This window comes from Lygodium microphyllum, chromosome 4 (genome assembly GCF_053477565.2).
Source record: "Lygodium microphyllum isolate KBCC chromosome 4, Lygodium_microphyllum_v1.1.10, whole genome shotgun sequence".
In the NCBI taxonomy this organism is placed as follows: Eukaryota; Viridiplantae; Streptophyta; class Polypodiopsida; order Schizaeales; family Lygodiaceae; genus Lygodium; species Lygodium microphyllum.
Genome location: NC_141138.1, coordinates 109,670,038 through 109,694,061, shown reverse-complemented (window position 1 = coordinate 109,694,061; position 24,024 = coordinate 109,670,038). Strand labels below are relative to the sequence as shown.

Here is a 24,024-nt window from a genome sequence, read left to right as displayed (position 1 = left end):
CTCATAAGGGGAAACAAGGAAAAGGCAGAAACAAGACCAAGGACAAAAATCAAGATAAAAAAACTAGTTAGGACTTGGAATAAAAATTGGGATGGTAGAATGTACCGAAGAAAAATACGCTTTGCTAACATTGGCCATTTTGATGAGGAGTGTCGCTCAAAGGCCACATATACAAAAACAAATACACCTCCACATAGATCCTAGCCCCATTGCAAAGGGTAATCCCCCTTAGTGGAGGCAAGGTGGAGGCCATTCAAATACACATGGTTAGTGGAGACCTCAAGGTCATGACACTACTAGTTAGTGCCAACCTCTAATAGTCCTTCTCTCACTTGCATGGGCAAGTTTTGCAAAGTGGCAGCCTTTTAAATGCATTTTTAGCAAATTTCAGCCCAATTAAATGAATTTTTAAAATATTATATCTAAAAATTAATTTAAATATTAATTCTTGCACAACAAATTGATTGTACCAACCAACAATAAAATTGGCTAGGCCAATTGTGACTCCCAAGTGGTCTCGTGCATGAATTGACCCTTGAACTAGTAGTAATTTATTAATTAATAACTAGTTCCTAGTGTCACCATTGACACTTATCGGTAAAAAAAATGCCCTAGGCCAAAACTAACACTAGGCACCACCTATAACATGTGTAGTTTAACTTATTACAACTTTTGCCTTTGACACCAATGGAAATCGGGGTCCTTGGTCCATCTTTGTGAATTAATTGTCTTGTACAACACGTGCACCTGACATTTGCACATTTGATTAAGAACTAAATCAAATGCTAAGCTAAGCATAAAAAAATTCACATCCTTGTGACACACAATTTTGTTCGAACTCTAAGATGACCAATCCTGGTCACTTGTGTTAAGCTAAATAAGGTGCACTAGACATTAAACCTTAATTAGCTCATTTAACCAACCCCAAAATTCAAACTTTATGCTAAACATATTTGTGTCTCCCATAAACCATCTTCCCAAACTTTGGTTGGTTACTCATCTATGAATAGTTGGTGTGCATAGTCATTTGCATTCTTTTCCATCCTGCCCCACTAAGTCTACCTCATCATGCAGCTACCAGCACTATCGGGTGCTGCTGTCGCCCCTTTCCAGCTCCTGTCTTGGTGATCTACAGCTGCTGCCCAGCCCTTCTAGAGGCTTCTACTGGCCGTGTTTCATCCCAGCTGTTGGCCACTGCTTCTTCCACTTCTTCCACTGTTCCCCAACTTTCTAGGCTGCTGCATTTCCTGGTTTTAGACCTTGCCTATGTGTTAGTCACCGTATTCTGCATGATGAACAGCTTCCTTGATTGCCACAAACACTTGACAGACCGATCCCAGCTGCCACCCTGTTCAGCTCCAATTGGTGGTTTTAGCACTCGAGATCCATCTCCGATGGATGCCACACTTTGACAGCTTTTCAGTCCGCTCCCATGAGAATGATTGGCTGTTGGACAGCTATGCCTTTGAGCAATATGTACATACATTCATTTATGTTCAATATTCATTCAATGTCATTAGATTATCTTCTACTATATTTTGCATTTTGGCGTTCTTGTCCAAGTCGTGTTTTAGTTGTGTTCATACATTTTGTGTTTTCTCAACATATCTTCACATGGTATTAGAGTCGATGCTCTATTGAAGAGTATCTTGTGGCTATGATGGAGGCTTGGTTTGTGCAAGATATACGAGTGACACGTAATCAACTCACAATGATTGAGATACCTTACTCTTGGGAAGCTTTGGTGTCTTCTTAGGTTTCTCCTTCACTGGAGGTGTTGAGATGGCATTATGGTCTCAACTAGGAGGACAAAGCACCCAAATTGAGGTTGTTGACCTCACATACTTGTTCAAGTTGCTTGACGAAGTTGTGGGATCATCCCTCACTCTATACTTTTCTAATTGCTTGGCTATTAAGGGAATATTTGCTTGCTCCTTGGTTCCATGTGTGATGCCATGCTTCATAAGCAACATGTTGGCCACATTAGCCTCTACCTCTACAAGTTATCGGATTTGTGTTGAGTAACTTCCTTTGGATAAGGTCAATAGCCAAGTCGTTCGTATTAAACGTTCTTATGCGATTCATTTCTTATCGCATAATTTCCCTCTCTTACTAGACTACACCCCTCTATCTTCGATTCGCTCTTAGTAAGAAGATACTTATGAATCGGAGTTGATAAGGCGAGGTTGGCTACATCTCCACTTAGGGAGGACATACCACATTTGATGATTGGTAAACCTTTGTCTTTATCACAACAAGGTTTGGTGTCTTCTTTGGTTCTCCTTTTGTTGTGTAGGATTTGGATGTAAGTCCCTTTGGAGACTAAAACTAGCATCAATATCTTAATGTCCATAGAGGAGGCTCTAGAGGCAAATATACGACTTTAGGTACCTATTACAGTACCTTTTTTCATTTGAGCATGTTGTTGATGCTAATCTATCACAATTCCCTCGCATCCCTCCCCTTCTCATGATAATTTATTCTCTTTCTTTTGCTTTTAATAGCTTAGGATTAGATTATACATATGTATCATCCACATTAGGTTCACTTCATTCAATGCCAAGCACAATAGCATTAGGATCTTCAGGTTTTGTTCCTAGTACATTTTCATGGGCCTTTAGATATTCCATGGCTCAAAACACATGGATTTCTCTCCTTTGCTTATCATGCGCCTATCCACCCTTGTGCTACCCATACAGTTACTTCACCTATCCTAGTCAGTGTGTGCGCACGCACACACACATGGATTCATTATGCACACACCTTTGATGCATGGTGGCCATTTTGGGGTAAATCCCAAGTGTACTTTAATCCCCCACCCTACCCACCCTACCTAGGGTCTTTGGGACTTAGTAGTTTCTCTAGAGGCTATGCTTGACCTTGGACGCGATCATATTGTGTTACTTCCTGAGTTTCACTTACAATTACCCCAATTTTCCTTGGCATTTGATCGTTGGAGTCATCTCATTGATTGCTATGCAGTGAGATGTCAAACTCCACATATCAATCTTGATCATGAGTTGTAGGAGATTTCCATTAAGGAGGGGTATTGTTGTGTTGACCACCAATCTTTTATAAGTTTGAATGCCAGCTCTTGCATTATGCAAGGATGCTGACCAAGTCCACAAAAAGACCTCCCCTGCATTGTCCACTTTAGAGGGGGTTCTAGTATCCTTGATGGGGAAATTTAGAGGTGGCAAGCACTCTCAAGATAGAAATGCAACTCCTAACAAGGGTGATAGCCATTCTTCCAACAAAAACAAAGAATCTAGGCCTATTTGGATTTTGGCAGCACCCCCCTAAAAATAATAGGTTTTGGATTCACTCCAAGCACTCGGGTAATGTAGACAAGGAGTGTTGTAACAAGGCCCAAGGTCTTCTACCTAAATCCACTCCACAAGAGACTGCAATTGCATCCATAAGTGGTATTGCCCTTGTAGAGATACACTAGGGTTTGCAAAAGAAAACACAGTTTACAGGCACAATTGAAACACAATGAACTCAAACACTAATGCAAAAATGTGAAAAAGGAAAAATGGAGATAATTAATAATGAATGAATAAATGAATGAAAAAGCACAAAATGCTGAAGGAGAGAGTTGTTGAACAATTGATGGCTCTTGTGGGAGCGGGCTGAGGAAGGTATGAACGTGTGTTGTCCATTGGAGACGGATCTTGAGTGCAGTCGGAGTAGAGGACGATGAAGTTAAGTGTTGAAAACGCAAAAACCACTTTGTAGATGCAAATGCAAATCAGACCAATGCTGAAAATGCTCTAGACGACGAACGACAGTACGACAGTCTATAGGGATGAAAACACAATGGTCCACCAAGTTTTAATGATTAAGATAGTAGCTGGGAACACTTGAACATGGGTGGTAGCAGTCGAATAGAGGGGTGGAGTGATGGTGACAGTAGTTGGAACCAAACATAGGGTTGGGCAGCCTTTTAATGATCATGGAAAGAATTGGAGATGATAAGGGATGAGTGGGTAGCAGTAGAAGCAGGAGTTGGCAGCCACACAATGATGAGTTGGGGTTAACCTACAAAACAAGGGATGGAGCAAGTGGCTATTCATCCTCCTATTTATATACACATCCTCCCAAAGTTTGGGCATTTACTTACGGGTCACAAAAACTTTTTGAATTTTGGGGCTGTTTTAATAAGCCAATTAAGGTTTAATGGCAAATGCTCTTTTTTAAGCTCAATATCCCTTCTTAACCCCTATATGGAACTAGAAAGGGATACCAAGCATAGCTATTCCCACCCCAAAGTAGCAAGGGCATCAGTTAATGGGTGAACGTCAACTGCTAAAGCCCTACTAAACAAGAGGTGATGGTTAGCTTATTTTGGGAGTCGGAAGGGCCACCCTAGAGAGGCCAAGGCATTGGACAAAGGGTGCTTGCAAGCTCCCTAGTGGCCTATCTAGACTTGCAAAGGTGATGTTAAACCGCTTTTTTTTTTTTTTTTTGGGTGGAGTTATTGTGCCCATGGGGGGAATAAAAGGAATAACCAAATCCAACAACACAAAAAAGAAGATTGTTCCAACTACCCATCAAACGTGTTGTTGAGGAAGGAATGAAAAAGGAAGGATATGGAGATATGGTGGTAACAAAACCGTTCGTGGAAACAACTCAGAATCTGATGTGAACAAGGTGCTTAAGGATGCTTTGCCAAATGAGATGTAAAGAGTAATGCTACGTGATCAGAACACACATGGAGCAGCAAGGTGCCACCTGGACAATGTCTCTTATGGGGGGAATTGGTCACTTGCCCAAGCACCCTTTTACAAGGATGATAATTATGCAATGCAAAGGGTAGATATAACAGGGAAGGGAGGTGGATGTCGAAGACAATGTTGAAACTTGTAAATACCAATGAAGGGTAGAACCCCCCTCTCAACCATGGATATTGATGCTAGAGGAGGAAGAGGATGAAGGTAGTCTAATATGAAGGTGGACATGACATCCCTTACCTAAAAGAGCCAAAGACAGTCTTTGTGTGGTGCTGAGAACTAAGACTAGGTAGTTTGATGATGAAGGTGGACATGACATTCCTTACCTAAAAGAGCCAAAGGAGAATCAACCATTTGGTATATGGGACATGTCCATTCTTGATCTTGGGAGAGGGCTTTAGTGCTAAGTGTTCGGTGCTAACCAAGTGGGGTAGACAAGCTCGAAACTCAATTTCAGGAGAGGGCTCCAATGCTAGTTGAGAATCTCCAAGATAGCAGCCCACCATGCAAATGGATTTAATGGATGTAGAAGGAAGACTTAGGCACTCTCCAATTGGAAGAGTGGGGGAAGAGTCAATTGCCAAGGTAGTGAGGATGGGCCTATACACAATCTGGGGGGATGGTTCCAATGTTGACCAAGTATCATAGGCACAACTACCAAAGTAGCAGTTCATCTAACATGAAAAATAAATAATTAGTGGAGTGATTTAATGATAAAAGCGCCTCATTTGAAAGGAAAGAAAGACAGATGACAAGAAATGAAAAAAAAAAATGCACAAGTTCCAATTTCGGGAAAGAAGATACTATCTCCATCTTCATGTTGATAGAGGCAATACTTACCAAAGCAAGAACCAAAAAAACAAAATTTCAGCCCAATTAGGATCGGCAAATACTTGCAATGTTAGTCCTAAATTGAAATGCAAACCCATCATGAAAGGATCAGAAATGAAACCTGCATATTTGATGTCAAATGAATCATGATGCTTTGGAGACTTTGCTGAAGGGAAAAATAAAGTTAAGTGAGTGTAGATGTAGTGTAAAAGTATGTAGTCTAAAGAAAATAAAGTTCTTAGGACTCCTAAGAAACTAGCCTAATGGAAGATAATGACTGAACTAGTTAGAGATGCCATGATGCATTGATTAAGTGGGAGAGCCATGATCCACTACACTAGTAGTGGCCAACCACTGAGAAGCACGAATACCAAGGGTGGAGAAATTGCGCTACCTCCTTGGGGAAGACCCTCTGTCAACCACCTTGGAGTGGCAACTAGGGAAGGTGGTATAGTGTGTAGGAGGGGGATTCCCCACACAACAGAGGAATCAGAGGATAGAGAGTGATGCACTTGCAAATATGGGGAGGGTGCATAGTGTGTGGGTGGCATTCCCAGCAACAAAGCACTAGGGTTTAAAGTGGTATACCTTTGAGTGTTTAATGATGGCCTAAGACCTAAATGCGCATCAAAGACAATGTGAGCTAAGATTTGATAACCTATGTTAGGTCTAAAGTAGAGTTCTAGATGGAATGTAGAGGATTCTAAATGTGAAGTGATAGTGGGAAGGGCGGGAAATGCAAAGGTGAATGCACCAAACTCATAGTCAAATGAAATAGAACAAAAAGGATTACCTTGCAAAACATCTCTAATCATAGGGTTTTCTTCTAATTCGTATTGATACCAATCTAGATCTCCATGGTGATTTATAGTCGGTTTGTGCATAGCTGAAGGAGCCATTTAGACATAATGAATTTTCGATTGCACCTTGAGTGTATAGTCTTTCCTCAACTGAGAGGTGATTAGTCTTGTCAACTAAGTGCTCCAACTAAGATGCACCTTGTGAAGGAATACAAGACAAAGAAGAGATGGGCCTTCATGAATGATTCCTAGAAGAAAGGCTAGTAGATGAAGCATTGTCCTCCAAATCAAGACCATAATGTCTCAATAGAGTCTCCATTGAAGGAATGACCTGAGAGAATATAAAAGCATTCCAAGATGGAGTGGTCCGAGCCATCGTGAATCAATACATGATGTATAGTGCAATCAAGAAAGCACAAACCAAGCAATCCATGATAGCCCAAGGTAACTCTTGCACTCGCCTTGATACATGTAGAGATATGCTAGGATTTGCAAAGAAAACACAAGTGTGTATGACTTTGATTGAAACACAATGAACTCAAACACTAATGCAAATAGGCAAAAGTGCAAAAATGCAAAATGAAGATAACTAAATAATGAATGAATAAGTGAATGAAAATGTACAGAATGCTCAAGGCGAGAGCTATCCAACAACTAATGGCTCTGATGGGAGTGGATTTAGGGAGGTCATGTGTCGTCCAATGGAGATGGATCTTGAGTATAGTAACCACTAGTAGGAGTGAAGGATGATGAAGAAAGAGCTGAAAATGCAAAAACCACATGTGGCAGATGCAAATGTAGATCAAGTCGATGCTAAAAAGTGCTCCAAACGATGAAGAACAGCAAGGCAGTCTATAGGGATGAAGATGGAGTAGTCTACTAGGTCCTAATGATCAGGGCAGCAGCTAGGAACACTCGAACAAGAGCTACAATAGTTGAATAAAGGACTAGAGTGATGGTGATAGCAATTGGAACCAAATGTAAACGTGGGCAGCCTTCGAATGATAACAATAGTTGGAGGTGATGAGGAATGAGTGGGAAGTAGCAGCAGGAGCTGGCAACCATGTGTTGATGAATTGGGGTTAACTTGCAAAACAAGGGATAGAGCAAGTGGTTGGGCGGCCTCCTATTTATAGATGTGGATCCTCCCAAAGTTTGGGTATTTGCTTATGGACCTAGAGACTTGTAATTTTTGAGTTTTGGGGCTGTTTTAATGAGCTAATTAAGGTTTAATGAGAAATGATTTTTAAAAGCTTAATACCCCTAGACAAATGAGAGGCCTCAAGCAATTGCACCTACTACTCTTGTTTCTCTTGAAACCCCCTCTACTTGTCCCCTTTAGGACCCCTAAAGATTTGGGTGATTGATCTACCACACCTGCCCCATTAGACTTCACACCATATGTTCTTCTAGCTATTTTTTTGAGGGCTAATGATGCAGCCCTACTTAGATCCATTTCTTCCCCCTCACCATGAGTTCCCTTGGCAAAAACTTGTTGATGGACGTGCATGATGGTGGTGACACCCTTGGGCTAGAAACTTCTAGGTCCCTTAAAGTACACTAGGTTAGTACATCCTTAGACTAGTCTAGTATTCGCTTTTCCTCTTAGTTCATTAGGCTAAGGAGTCAAGTCCATAGGCTAATCCATCCTTTAGGCTACTTAGTTTCCATTGCACACATTCAATTAGTATATTGCTCATTGATTTTTACTCTTATTGTTCCATTTGCTTTGCATTACTTTTTCTTTGCTTAGCACTGTAGCATCTCAATATGAAGCACTGGTATGTAGGTTCTAATCTTTCTTGATTTATATGGTGGTTTTTGTATTTTAGTTAAGGACTAACATTGTAGATTTTGCATTGGTTCTTATTGGGCTGAAGACATGGGTTGCTAGTTGTTCCTTTGTGGTTTCATCTTCCTTTGAGTCTCGTTTTTCTATTGGCATGGAGGCTTCATCTCTCGAGGTGGATCTATAGGTATCTCTTAATGCTATCACGATGGCTACTTCTCCCTAGCTATTTTGGTTGGGATGCTTCTTCATTCTTCTTCATATGGTTCTTGGCATCACACAAAGACTGACATCGGCTCCTTCTCCTTCGGCATCAACATCCTGTTGAGAAACCACTTCTCCAATTCACACATTTCATTTTAGGGTTTCACAATGATAGCCCCAAAAGGGTTGGTGTTCACATTTTGGCCACTTTTTCAATGGGCACCCACACAGTGGTGCACCACCCTAGACAACTTATGCGCATACATAGGCAGTCACTTCATTCATTCTTTACCACTCTCTCTTTAGTCATTCTTCTTCACCTTCTTCGGTCACCACCACCACTTCCCTTCTCTCACGAGTCCCTTCCACTGCCTTCACACCCCTTTAGGAGGACATTGTGGTTCGTGGCTCATGGTTGCCTTCACCCTTTCTCTTCGGCTTCAGGCGCCTTGTTTCATAATCAAGCCTTGCGTTTGGAGCATCTTCCACCTAGCATCACCATCCTTTGCTTGGCATCAACACCCTTCTGAGTTCTTCAAGCTCCACCTTCACCTGCATTTTGTAGTCTGGAGGCCTTCTTCTTGCGTGGCGTCATCATCTCCAGCTTGGTGTCATCATCCTAGCCTCTGGCAATAGTCTCCATTATTGAGCGTTAGTGATTTCATCACTCATCCATCACAGGGGTTGTTAGAACTTCGTTTTTGCAACGTGGCTTCTTCTCCATCAGCTGGTGTCACTTGTTTGTTAAAGAGGCTGCTGGGACTTGCGTTTTTGCAGCCCAACTCATCTTTTGACAACTCCGACACTCTGGGATTTGCATTTTTCTGCCCAAGTCACTCCTTGGCATTAGAGGGCTGCGGTTCGCTCCCTCAACAACCATCTTTCCCCTTCTAGTGATTACTTCGATATCCCATTGCTTGGAGGATTGCATTTTGCTCTCTTCATTGTGGAGATTTTCCACAGGTGTTGCCACCTGATTCAAATAGGACAGTGTAGTTATCGTTTGAGCTTCGACTTCATTGCATCAACTTTTCTTCTAATAGCACAATTCACTGCATCATCATTGTGTTCTTGTGTTTTTGAGTTTCTCCTCTCTCTCAGTTCATTTCAAGAGGATACCCTAGACAGCTTATGTCTATAAATAGGCAGTCACTTCATTCATTCTTTACTACTCTCTCTTCAGTCATTCTTCACCACCTTCTTTGGTCACCACCACTGCATTCCTTTTTTCACTAGCCCTTTCCACTATCCTCACACCCCTTCAAAAGGACATTATGGTTTGTGGCTCGTGGTTGCCTTCACCCTTCCTCTTTTGCTTCAGGTGCCTTGTTTCAGCATCAGGCCTTTTGTTTGGAGTATCTTCCACCTAGCGTCACCATCCTTTGCTTGGTGTCAGCACCCTTCTCCTTCAGGCTCCACCTTCACTCGTGTTTTTTTAGTCTAGAGGCCTTCTCCTTGCATGATGTCATCATCTCCAGCTTGCTGTCAGCATTCTAGCCTTTGGTAATAGTCTTCATCACCGAGCGTTAGTGATTTCATCACTCATCCATCACAAGGGCTGCTGGGACCTACACGTTTTTGCAGCTTGGCTTCTTCTCCATCACCTGGCATCACTCGTTTGTCACAAAGGCTGTTGGGACCTGCGTTTTTGCAGCCCAGCTCATCTTCCATCATCTGACGTCATCATTATCCACTTGGCATTAGCATTTGGGCTGCTCTCTTTATGTTTGACAGGTTCGACATTCTTTGCTTGTTGTACTTACCCTTTGTATTGCATGATCATTGTCTTTGTAAAAGGGCGCTTGGGCAATTGAAGAATTTCCCCACGAGGGACATTGTCCAAGTGGCACCTTGCAGCATGAGCATTCTCATTTGCATTGTATAGCATTCTTTTATGCATCTCATTGTATAGAGCATCCATGAGGATCTTTCTCACTTTGAGCAGTCTCGGGTGGCTATTCATTGTTATTTGTTTCGTGATGTGTGAGCCAACCGTCCCTTTCCCCTGAGGGGCATAGTTTTATCAAAACAAAAAGGAAAAAGAAAAAAGAAAAAAGAGAAGAATAAGTTCAAAGTGGTTTTACATTGCCTTTGTAGGTCTTGGTAGGCCACTGGGTAGTTGATGAGCACCCTTTGTTCGATGCCTCGGTCTCTTTGGAGTGGCCCTTTGGGCTCCCAAGGGAAGATAACTATTGCCTTTGTAGTCGTGGTAGGTTCTTAGGCAGCCAATGTGCATCCATTGATTGATGCCCTAGCTGCTTTGGGATGGGACCTCTTGGGGTAAATAGGGGTGAGCTATTTTTGGTAGTTCCTCTTGGTTCTAGTCTTGGACCAAAGATGGGGTGTTAAGCTAAAAAAGGTGCATTACACATTAAACCTTAATTAGCATACTTAAACCAGCCCCAAAACCCAATCTTGTAAGGCATCTCCAAACTTTGGTTGGTTCCTTGTATATAAATGGATGGTGTGCGTAGTCACTTGCATTTTGTTCCATCATACCCAACTAGTCTACCTCATTATGTGACTACTAGCTCCATCCACTCCTTGTGAGCTCCTGCCACGATGTTCTACAGCCACTGCCCATCACTTCTGGAGGCTTCTACAGGTTGCATTTCATCCCAGCTGCTTGGGACTGCTTCTTCCATTGCTCCATAACCTTCCAGCAGCTGCATTTCCTGTTTTCTGACCTCGCCTATCAGCTGGTCACCATCTTCTACTTGACAGTCAGCTTCTTTGGCTCTCCCAGCTGCTGATAGACTGATCCTAGCTGCCGTGCTGTTCATCCAGCCATTCTGGACAGCTACGTTTTCAGTCTGATCAGCTGTCCTGCTGCTGTACAGCTGCAAGAGGTCACACATTGCTCTGGCACTCTTCACAGGCTGCATTTTTACTACCTGCCCACTTCTCCATCATCTCTGAGCATTGACTGGTGGCATCAGAACTCGGGATCCATCTTTGGTTGATGCCACGCTCTGAAACCTCTGGCGTGCTGGCAGATATGCCTGAACTGATGACTGTCGTCTCCACAATTCTTATTTTACAAAACGAAACCAGATGTTGATAGATAATGGAGATTGGTGTATTATTTGTGTACGTTTTTAGTCTTCTTTTTGCTTGTATCTATTGATGTATTGTTGCTGCAAGCTTTTAGATGACTCGATGAATGGTCCAAGGTGGTCAAGGGATATGGTTCCTCTCCAAATAGAGTACCTAAGAAGACCTTAGATTATCTGGATATAAATTTTGCTGGATTTTTTTTGCTTGAAATGATAACCTGAATTTGCAAGTAATTGGAAATTATAAATATTTCCTCAAATCATCTGGATCCATATGTGATCTTTTTGTTTTGGAGTATGAGTGCATGGAAAACACTTCACAGACAATTGTTGCTCTTATTTAGCTGTTTCTGAAATTTTAGAAGCATTTTGTTGTAAGCAGGTACTGGCACTGCACAAGCAAGGCCTGAGGGAGTGAATCGGCCAGATTTACTACCAGAAGTTTTCACCCCAGTTATTGATGCTGCAGGGTTTCTTTCACCAGGTCAGGTAACTGCCTTTCAGCTTTCTTATTTCCATCAGAAATTTATAACTAAATATGTAGTGCAAGGTTTTTTCACTGTATTGTAAGTTTCAAGTTTATACTGGTTCCAAGGTCAGGTCGGACAACCTTTTAGATTATCTTTGAATCACCTTTTAGTTGTGGTAAACTCAAGTTTTAAATTTTTGTAAACGTTTGGAGTTAGAGCAGATACATCACACTTTCCAAAAGTAAGGTTTATTAAACTATACCAGAAAGGGTGTTGTTGTTAACTTGCAGCAAATGAATATATACATGATTGTTGGATAAGTGCTTGTAAAATATAATGGTCATTACAGAATGCTGGTCGTCAATTTCCGAATTCAGACTCTATAGGTGGTGTGGATCTTATGCTTGTCCTTTTCATCCAAAACCAAGCACATGTCACATGAAATAGTAAGTAAACTGAAAATTGTAAATGCTGACCACCTGTGCATTGCTATGAGTCATAGAATATTTAGTGATCACAAGGGCAATTGTATATGCATTCTCACTGTGATCATGTTCCAAAAATGATAGGCAAAATCTGTAAGCAACACAGAACATGCAAATAATTAAGAGAAGAGCAACCCTCTCAATATCTTGTATTTACAAAGATGTGTTGAAGTAATAAAAAATGCATGAGACAATGCATATAGAGGTAGAAATGCCTTTAGTAGTTCAAATATGTCAAACCCCATGCATAATGGAGTCAGAAAAAGAGATCATGTGACAGCTGTCACATTATACATTATGATGTAATGTAATGAAGTAATAGTGATTTGAATAAGAGGCCAAATGAAGAAGATATTTGGTTGTGGTTAGAGTGGAAGTCTCAGAGTACTCCCAAAGAGAATTTATCATGACATTAACAGCTGTGAGTTGGGGAAAAAGTTGAGAGGCAAGAAATAAGAATGCATTATACTTGGTTGACACATACATTTTACATAGTTTTATCATTGTGGTGTAGGCTCATAAGTTGGGTATTACATCCAATCAATGGGAGCTAAAAGTCAGTTTTGATACTGCTTTTGAGGGGGTACAAATTGATGCAATGTCATTGTTAGTAGACAAGTTGAAGATCATATTCAAGGGCACATGATAATTGGTCATACCTTTGAAGACATGTACATGGTGCTGGCAATGCCTTGGCAGTATGATTTTGCACTCTCACTTTGATTATCAGTGTAAAAAAATAACTACCCTAAGCCTTTATAATCAAAGCGAATGTCCAAGGGGAGACTTATCCCACTCATATCTCATATTCAGGTCGAGAAGGAAATAACAAGTGCTACTTTTGCATATGTTGTCTATGTAAATGATAAAGCTGATAATGTGAATTTTGCTGAGTTGCCATGTGTGGTAAGACTTGTCATTGTAGAAAAGATCACCCTGTTAAGGATAAGGATACGAAGGAGAAGAAGAAGACTACAAATGGCTTAGAAGCAATGGCTGCTTCTTCATCAGCAGCCTTTCTACATTTGGAGGTTATTGAGCCTTCTACATAGGCTCCATCTAATGCAATGTTGATAACCCAACAATCTCAAGAGTGGATTGTGGACAGTGGTGCTTCTTGCCACACAACCCCTTCTCCACATGGTATTGCCCATATGCATTTGATGCATGGGTAGACTCAAAAGATACGCTTAATGCCCCACCCTCGTAAGGTGCCACCAATGATCCATGGCCTGATGGTAAAGGGAATATTGTGTGGAATATTCCTTGGTCGACTAGGGAAGATTCATAATATGGTCAGATAGGCTTACTAGACTATCTTCACGGGCTATAAAAGGAAGACCCCTCCAAAGCCATCGTCAATCTATCTTTCACCCAATCAGAGTTTTTTCAGCTAGCCTTAAGCTTTTTGCCTATCATCTGTTTGGATCGCCATCTAAGCTTCACAGTGGAAGCACACGGTGTTAGAGTGAAGCAATGTAGAAGCGATTGACCAAGACAAAGAGTGAACATAGAGAGAGAGAGAGAGAGAGAGAGAGAGAGAGAGAGAGAGAGAGAGTAAAACGTAGAAAATTTGCAGTGAAGAATGTTGTATAAGGATGTAGAAATATACACAGGTGCAGAGAGAATATCTGCGTATGTCTCCACCTCGAAGATCTCAGTCTCCATCAGCCCTGAGAGTAGTCTCTACGATTTACAGCTTGAAATTTGTGAAAACCAATTGAGGAAGACTGCTGAAATCAAGACTTATAAATAGGCCAGGAACAATGCGAAAAATAATGCAGGTCAGCTGCAATAAATGCAGTTGATTGGACAACAAGTCTGTCTGACCAGCTGTCTGACTACACTTTGCTCTTGCCTAACACGTGGCAGCTGCCACGTGGCACTCCACCAATTGTCGCCCGGGAAAAGTGTGCCTCCCACGGATGTAGGATACACAAGGCTATTGGCTCACCACAATATCCGACAAACCTCAAACAAGCTGTCCCTTGGATGCCTTCCAAAGGTAATCATAATTGAGGTAGCCAAACCGAGCATACCAAAGCTCGAGTTTGTGAGGTAAGAAGAAGAGAAGTCAAGGCAGAAGAAGACCGCAACTTGTAGACTCCATTCTCCTCATAACCTAAAGAAAGAACCTGTCTCGATCCACGATCAAGAATGTGATAAGAATCCTCATAAACTTGCAGAAGGAGTCATGTGTTGGGAGGCGCCAGTGTCAACAATCCACTCCCGAGTGTATGGGGTCCCATCAACGCAACATCTGAAGCCATCAAGGTCAAATTTTTAACCATCTCTAAGTGGAGAAACGCAGTTGATGAAGGAGTAGCCACTGCTCTGGAATCCTTTGAAGATTTCTCCTTCTTCTCCTTGTCGGGGCAATCCTTCTTTCAGTGACTAGTTTTGCTACGGATGTGACAAGTAGACTCCTTTTCTTTGTCCTTCTTAGATTTGTTCTCATTCTTCTTTTGGTCCTTCCCCTTCTTTTGAGAGGACTGACCAACCAAGGTCTTAGATATAGAAGCATTGGTTCCTTTCAATGGCTCCTCTTGGTCCAAGACCATAGGAACCAACTCTTTCCACAGAAGAGTCTTAGACCGCTTGGAAGCAATCAAGGCAGAATAAAAACCACTGAAGCGGGGCGGTAGCTGTGAAGGAAGAGTTATCGCCATGGCTCATAAGTGATCACCTTTCCTGTGTTTTGAACTTGCATCTGAAGCTACCTTAGCTTATTGATATGCTCCCGTATAGAAGATGACTTGTTGGCACTCATGGTTCACATCTGCACTTCCAAAGAAACTCACTTTATGACAATCATCCAATTGTACATCTGATTAAGCTCCAACCATATCTCCTAAGACATCGTCAAATGCTCAATATGAGAGAGAACAATTGTAGTACATGAGAGAAATAAAAATGAGCGAATGCGAGCATTGAGTTTATCCCAATGTGCCTGAGCCTTTGCTGCCAACCCCACCTCATCACATTGGAAGAGAGTATGGACTCGTCTTGCAAAGAAGGATGATGAATAGCCTCCGTAACAAGCTTTGCCAAATCATACGACTCTAGAATGGGAAGCATCATGACCCACCAGATGTGGTAATTCTCGCAATCGAGCTTTTGATTTGATGGAAGAGCCGGTAAGACAGGCACCTTCCGGTCCATGATTGCCTGAAACTCTGTCTCGGCCTCAGTAGACATCTTCATCTACAATGCCTATACAAAACACAAAAAGTGACTATAAAAATATAGCCTGCTAGGGCTTTTGGCCGGTTGTCCTTCTTTACCCACCGAAGGCGATAAAAAGGTAAAATCTAGACTTGAAGGCCCAAAACGCAGCCTTTTTCCTTCTCTAACGGCAAAAATCAGTAGCAACTTTAGCAAATCTTCTCCTTTCTCGCACGCCCACGCTCGCCTTAGCCTTGTTCTAATGCGCAACCCTCTTGCTCACACTTGAATGTTGAAAACGCAGCCTTGTGTCGCGTTGAAATCTCCTCTTCAAATTGGTCCTTCGATGCTGTGATATCATGTCAGAGTGAAGCAATGCGTGTTGGGAATAAAGGGCCATCGTGCCTTTTATATGTGCACGGGTGTGAACACACCCTTAGCACATTGTACTTTCATACATATATCTATCTAAAAACCTAAAGTAGTATACTCGTCATTGTACCGAAAAACGTGTTCACTCTCTACTTTGCTCACTTGCACTCTCTCTGTCTCTCTCACTGCACGTAATGACTGTCTGCCTCGATCTCCGTGCCTAATCGATTCCTACAAATTGGTACCAGAGCGTAAGGTGCTGCAGACGATCGTCAGGCTGAGGCAGAAGACCAGTGTGGTGACGAGAGCTCAAAGGCGAGCAGGAGAGTCACAGGTGTAAGCTGCAGGCAGTGACAGTCGTCTGTAGTAGGCGATTGCAGTAGGCGCGGACCAAGCGTGCGACGAGATGTGGCATTGACGAACGAGGAGGCTGCTGCTGCATAACCAGTCGAGTTGCGTGACAAGCGACAGCTACATGGTGACAGGCGACGGCTGCACGCGACGGGCAACAGCTGCACGTGACGGGCGACAGCTGCACGGCGACAACGGGCGTTGACGAGCGTGACCTGCCGGTGGGGTTCCAGGCTCACGGCGACGCTTGGTGGGTCAACGGACCCGTCAGAATTTAAAAAAATTTCAATCCTTTTTTGAAAATTCCTTATACCCATTGACGAGGTTTCGTGTGTGTAAGCACAAAATCTCAAATTTGTGCAATTTTGGCCCAAAAAGTTGGGGCTTTGCTAGACTGAGCATTGTTTGTGAAACATTGAGGCATCTGCATTGGAATTGCAGACATTGTGCGCATTTGAATTGGGGATTTTGCCAAAATTGTTAAAATTTGGCTCATTTGAGTGAAATTTCTCAACATTTGACCCACAAAATTTGGGGCTTTTCCCAAATTTGGAGAATGTGATGCAAGACAAGCAAATTTGTCTCAGAAATTGCAGGAATTTGTGAAATCTTGCCTCCGACATTTGGGGCTTTTAATGTACATGCACAAATTGGGCTGAAATTTACCCAATTTCTTGACATTAAGGCACATTGGACCCTGTGCAATTTGGGGCTTTTGCAGTTTGGGCAAAATTTGTGCAGCATTTGGTCATTTTATGTACATGCAGGTTGAATTCCGTGCAATTTGGACATCAACACTTGGTAAAATTTGGGGGTTTTGCTGAAATTGCTTTATTTTGGCAAAATTGGATAGTCCTATGCATGACAGAGGAAATGCAGATGTGTGTTTGATGCTTTGAGCACAAAATTTTGGGGCTTTTGATTGTTCGTGTCGAATTTTATGCCCATGGGTACATGTACAACAGAAATTGCAGCTGAAATTTTGGGATTTCTCATGTAATGTGATGCACATGTGCTTTGGAACAGGTGTAATCAGTTGGATAATGCTGTAGCACTTGGTTTGGTGCTTCTGAAAACTTAATTACAGATCTGAAATTTGTACTTTTGCATGGTCATTTATTGCTGATCGGTACTTGTTTGTACCTTGGTCACTTGGGTGACAGTTTGGGCCTGCATTTGCTGGTTTTTTGGTCACATTTGGGCTGAAAACCATGGCTGGTAGCAAGCAGTAATTTGATGCATATAAAAAAGCTTGAAGGCGCACATAATTTTGCAGTGTGACAAAAACAGTGCTACAATATCCTGTTACAAAAGAAGTAGGCAAAGCCTGCGGACATGGATCAGGATGATTGGGATGAGTTGAATGAGCTTGCACGCTCAACCATAGAGCTATCGATTTCTGATGACTTGCTCTTCAACACTGAAGATTTGGATTCTGCATATGCTATATGGACTAGACTGGAAGAACTGTATGCACAGAAGAGTGCTGCAAGCAAAGTGTATTGGCTGAAAAAGCTTATGGATTTGTGTATAAAAGAAGGTACAGCAATGTCTACTCACTTGAGTGAGTTTAACTCCATTTTCAGCCAGCTGGTTGTCTTGAAGTTCATGATTGATGATGAGTTTAAGGCTACTTTCTTGCTTTGCACTCTACCAGAGAGTTGGGATACATTCAGGACTGCTATGAGCAATTCTAATGTGATCCTTTTGTATGCTGATGTAGAGAGTGCTCTACTTATGGAAGAGATGAATCGGTAGAACAATGCATCCAGTAAGTCTTCCAGTGCTTTGCATACTAGGGGCAGATCACAATAAAAGGGCAAATATGATGGCAAGGGACGCAATAAATCACGTGGCAAAGATGTTGAATGCCATCATTGTGGCAAGAAGGGTCACTTTAAACGTGACTGCTATAAATGGAAGAAAGAGAAAGGAAAAGGCAAGAAGACATATGACTGTAAGGAAGAGAAGAAGGACAGTCAGCCTAAGAAAAGCAGTGTAAAAATTGAAGAGGTGAATGTAGTGACTCATGACAGTGACAGTGGGAGTGATGTACTCTTTGTCTCTTCACATTTTGGTACACATGCTCTACTTGTAGATACAGATGATGACATGTATACTTGGATTCTTGATTCAGGTGCTTCCTTTCATGTCACCCCTCATTGTGAGTGGTTTTCCGCATATACAGGGGATTGACATGGTGTTGTCCATCTTGGGGACAACTATGCATGTGAGATTGCAGGTATTGGCAGTGTGTAGTTACAGTTTCAGCATGGCTCTGTCTTTACACTTCAACATTTACGGCATGTACCTCAGTTGTAGAAGAGCTTGATTAGCACAGGGTAGCTAGATGATGATGGTTTTCATATCACCTTTGGTGATGGAAAATGGAAGATCTGTAAGGGATCTAGGGTTATTGCCAAAGGTTGCAAGAGTGATACGTTGTATCCACTTCATGTATCTAGTGTGTGTGACCATGTTGTTGCCGTGATCGAGCAGCCAAGTATTTCTTTGTGGCATGGCTGCTTGGGACACATGAGTCGAAAAGGAATGAAAGTGCTTTCTCGTTTGGGTTACTTGCCTTGTCTTCGTTATGCTGATTTTGAGCATTGTGATCATTGTATTTATGGCAAACATGTACAGACTTCTCACAAAAAGTCTCTTTCTTTGAAATCTTCTTCTCTAGAGTTAGTACATTCGGATGTATGTTAAATGCCAGGATTATCTTTAGGGGGAAAGAAGTATTTTGTCACATTTGTCGATGATGCTACACGGAAAGTATGGGTTTACTCTATTCGTAGCAAGGATGAAGTGCTTGACAAGTTTAAAAAACTCTTAGCATTGGCTGAAAATCAGATAGATAAGACACTTAAGTGTCTTCGCTTTGGCAATGGTGGGGAATATATGTCCAAAGCCTTTCAAGCATTTTGTGACAGCAAAGGGATAAAGAGGGAGCTCACTGCCCCTCATAATCCACCCCAAAATGGAGTTGCAAAGCGTATGAATCGGACCATACAGGATAAGGTCCGTACGATGCTGTCTCATGCTGCATTAGCCCATGGTTTTTGGGCAGAGGCTGTTATGACAGCCATTCACTTGATTAATCGGTCTCCAAACAGGTCTTTGGGGGGAGGGTGGAGTTCCCCAAGAAGCGTGGTCGGGCAAGCCACCTTCATATGCTCTTCTGAAAGTGTTTGGCTGCGAGGCTTTTGTGCACATTCGTAAAGAAAAACGCAGCAAACTTGAGCCAAAGTTTTGTAAATGCATTTTCCTAGGATATGGTGATGAGGGTGAAATGGGGCATAAATTGTGGGATCCCGGGAAAAGGAAAGTAGTACGTAGCAATGATATTATCTTCCGGGAAGATCGCATGCACAAACAACCCGAAAAGACTGAGGAGGTTCGTAGGGTTGTATTCCGAGAAGAAATACCCTTTGGATAGCAAAATGTGCCCACTGTACAGCAGTAAATACCTGCTGTAAATGAATGTGTAAATGCAAGAAATGTTGCTGGAAATGATCAGCTAGCTATTGCCCATGAAAATGAGCCATTACATGTGCAAGAACAGCCAAGACAGCAAGCTGTTAATGTTGATTTGCATGCTGAAATGCTAGGATAGCATGCTGAAAATGGAAATTTATAGGAATAGCTAGCAAACAATGACCATTGGGTTAGGAGATCGTCTAGGGCTACTAGACAACTTGACAGGTTTGTTCCTGGTGCAATTAATGTGGCTGATTATGTCATGTTGACAGATTGTGGTGAATCGTCTTGCTTCAAGGAAGCAATGGACAGACAGGACAGCAAGAAATGGTATAAAGCCATGCTGTCAAAGATGGAATCTCTTGAAAAAAATGGCACTTGGGACTTGGTGCAGTTGCCTAAAGGGCAGAAAACCCTTCCATGCAAATGGGTTTACAAGATGGTCACTTCTGGTTCCTTACCCAAGTATAAAGCAAGATTGGTTGCAAAGGGGTACAAGCAAGAGCATGGAATTGATTTTGATGAGATTTTCTCTCCTGTAGTCAAGATGACTACATTGAGAACCATTTTGAGCTTGGTTGCAGTTGAAGATATGGAACTTATACAAATGGATGTAAAGACTGCGTTTTTTACATGGTGATTTGCATGAAGACATATATATGTAGCAGCCTGAAGGGTTTGTTGAACAAGGGAAAGAAAAAAGGGTATGTAAACTCAAAAGGAGTTTGTATGTGCTGAAATAAGCACCAAGAGAATGGTATCATAAGTTTGATACATTCATGCAGTCCCAAGGCTTTTATAGAAGTCAAGTGGATCACTGCTTGTACACCAAGAAGGCAGCAGATGGCAGCCTGATTATCTTGGTTTTGTATGTAGATGACATGCTGATTGTTGGTAGGGATACTCATGCCTTGGATTCACTGAAGCAAAGTCTTCATGGCAGCTTTGACATGAAGAATCTTGGTGATGCAAATCATATTCTTGGTATGCGAATACTCAGAGATAGATCTAAAGGCTTACTCTATCTATCTCAGCAGGAGTATATCTCCAAAGTTTTGCAGTGTTTGAATATGGAGGGGGGAAAACAATTGGGGTTCCTCTGCCTCTATATGTGAAACTCAGTGCAGAGGACAGCCCTACATCTGATGATGAGAAGGCTGAAATGGCCAAGATACCATGTGCTTCAGCTGTTGGCAGTTTGATGTATGCTATGGTTGCTACATGTCTTCACATTGCTTTTGCAGTGGGAGTGGTTAGCAGATACATGGCAACCCCTGTCAAAAAGCATTGGGATGGAGTGAAAGGTATTATGAGATACCTCAAAGGCACAAAGGAGTTGTGTATCTGCTTTGGAAAGTAGAAGGCATCTGTTGTTGGCTTTACGGATGCAGACTATGCTGGTCATGCGGACTGGAGGAAGTCCACTTTTGGGTATGTGTTTCCTTTCACAGGAGGAGCAGTCTCTTGGATCTCTAGGCTACAAAAGTGTGTTGCATTGTCTACTATAGAGGCGGAGTATGTAGTTGCCACTGAGGCATGCAAGGAGGCTTTATGGCTTTCACGTCTGGTGGGAGAGCTTGATATCACAGAGTTACCTGTTCTCCATTGTGATAGTCAGAGTGCTATCATGCTAGCATGGAATCCTGTCTTTCATGCAAAGACAAAGCACATACAGGTGAAGTGCCACTTCATTAGAGATGTACTTGACAGCAAGAGCATTGAGCTTGTCAAAGTGCATACAGATGATAACTCTGCAGACCTTGTCATGAAAGGTCTTCCAGCAGAGCAGTTTTCTCATTGCCGACAGATGATGGGAGTTGGATAGATATATTTATTTCAGCTCTGTACGTACTTAGACTTAGCTGATTCTTTTCTCCTCTTAAGGTACATTGCCTTTAGGTGGGAGGTTGTTGGGAATAAGGGGCCATCGTGCCTTTTAAACGTGCACGGGTGTGAACACACCCTTAGCACATTGTACTTTCATACATATATCTATCTAAAAACCTAAAGTAGTACACTTGTCATTGTACTGAAAAACTTGTTTACTCTCTACTCTGCTCACTTGCACTCTCTTTGTCTCTGTCACTGCGCGTAATGACTGTCTGCCTCGATCTCCGTGTCTAATCGATTCCTACAATGCGGAAGCGAGTGACCAAGACAGAGTGAATAGAGAGAGAGAGAGAGACAGTGAAACGTAGAAAATCTGCAGTGAAGATTGTTGTATAAGGATGTAGAAATATACAGGTGCAGAGAAAATATTTGTTTATGTCTCCACCTTGAAGATCTCAATCTCCGTCAGCCTTGAGAGCAGTCTCCACGGTCTGCAACCTGAAATTTGTGAAAACCAATTGAGGAAGACTACTAAAATCAAGGCCTATAAATAGTCTAGGAAAAATGTGAAAAATAATGCAGGGCGACTGCATTAAATGCAGGAATGCAGCCGATTGGACAGCAAATCTATCCGACCAGCTGTCCGATTGCACTCTTGTGTCGCCTAACACGTGGCAGCTGCCACGTGGCACTCCTGCACCAATTGCTGCTTGGGAAGTCTTGTTGTACCTATTACCTATTCGGGGAATGACCAACCAACTAGCTCTAATACACGGGTGGACAAAGCCATCTTTGTATCAGTTCGTTTGAAATCAAAGCAGGTTTTGTTCTTCTCATACTTGCTCTGTATTCTCTACTTCTCACTTAGATTCTATCCACTGCATTGTGTAATTTCTACAGTGATAATTCTTCATTTTTGATACAAGGCAAGGGTGATATGCAGCTAATTTTAGATGGACACAGCAATGCCCACACATTGGGGGTTCTTTATGTTTTAGGCTTGAGCTATCATCTACTTTTGGTGAGCAAGATTTGTGGACCTGGCCTCACAGTTGAGATTGACAAGGATTCCTTTCAGGTTCTTGATGGAAAGACTAGACAAGTGCATTGCTAGGGGTATGAGGAAAATGGTGTCTACAAGATGCGGAGTTCTTCATCCCTCACTTCTCTTCTTCTCTCTTCCTAGTCTCAAATTGAGTTGTGGCATGCTCAATTCAGCCACCTCAACTACGAGTATCTTCAGAAGGTAGTGTGTGATAAACTAGTGTGTGGTTTGCCAGATGTTGGGTGATCTTAAGACATTGAGACTTGACAAGGGTGGAGAGTTTGTCTTCAATGAATTGGCTCAGTTTTGTGCGACCGAGGGATTCATTAAGAGTTTGCCAACACCGACACTTCTTAGGAGAATGGCATATTGGAGTGGAAGAACAAGTGTGATTGAGATGGCTGAGCATCGGCAGATACCTTAGTGTCTATGGGCAGATGTAGTGGCCACCACAATTCATATCCTAAATGGGTCACCCACATCCACCGTTGTTGGTATGACTCCTTTTGAGGCGTATTTTGGACTACAATCGGATGTTTCTTATTTTAGGGTATTTGGGTGTGCTTATGTTTACATCCCAAAGAAACAAGGAGATAAGTTCAAGCTGACTTCCAAAAGACAGGTGTTCGTTGGCTATAGATCTTAGTCATAAGGCATAGGATTTATGATCCCATCTCATGAGATGCCTATACGAGTTGAGATGTATTGTTCCTTGAGTTTCCAACTGCAGAGGGGGGTAAGGAGCACCCTATTCTTGGAGATCTAGATGATAGTTGGGCACCAGAGCCAGTGCCTATGGAGCCTATGGCTCTTGTGGCTCCACCTACTACAAATGAGGAGATTGCATCTTCATTGGATTCCCCATTGGTGGATGTTCTAGAGACTTCGGCAAAGGCAGAGTGGCAAGGGGAGTATTAGCCTTCCCCTTGTTGGGCTCGTGAAATACTCTGTGATGCAAGGATTGAGGGGCTTCTCAAGAAGTGGTAGCTATAGGATGGTCCATTGCGATCTCAGAAAAACCAAGCATACTTCATTGAGCTTATTGTATTAACTATAGTTTTATGACTCCTGCCATGCAGGATAGGGAGCTAACATTGGTAATAGAGGCATTATAGTGTGATCATTGGTGGAAGGCCATGGAGTAGGAGTTGTGAGTCCATTGAGTGGAATGGTGCTTGGTATCTTGTGCCTTAGCCCCCTCATTAAAAGGTGTTTGGAGTCAAGTGGGTCTTCAAGACGAAGTATCTAATTGTTGGTAGAAGGCATGGCTAGTTCGTTGCCAAAGGCTTTGCATAGCAGTCAGGTGTTGACTTTCATAATACTTTTGTCCCCACGGCTCGTATAGCCACTATTTGGACAGTACTTGCTCTTGTGAGCCACAAGAGATAGCCGATTTAGTAGTTGGATGTC

General features: G+C 42.2%; 1 protein-coding gene across 3 annotated transcripts in view; it reads left to right on the top strand.

Moving 5' to 3' along the window:
- Positions 1–24,024, top strand: part of LOC148037466 (thylakoid lumenal 15.0 kDa protein 2, chloroplastic-like) — an 85,175-nt gene that overhangs the window by 2,792 nt on the left and 58,359 nt on the right. For all 3 annotated transcript variants that reach the window (XM_087677306.1, XM_087677305.1, XM_087677304.1), the window contains one exon: positions 11,796–11,902. In XM_087677306.1, the coding sequence (XP_087533432.1) occupies positions 11,796–11,902 (107 nt within the window). The remainder of the gene's footprint in view (positions 1–11,795; positions 11,903–24,024) is intronic.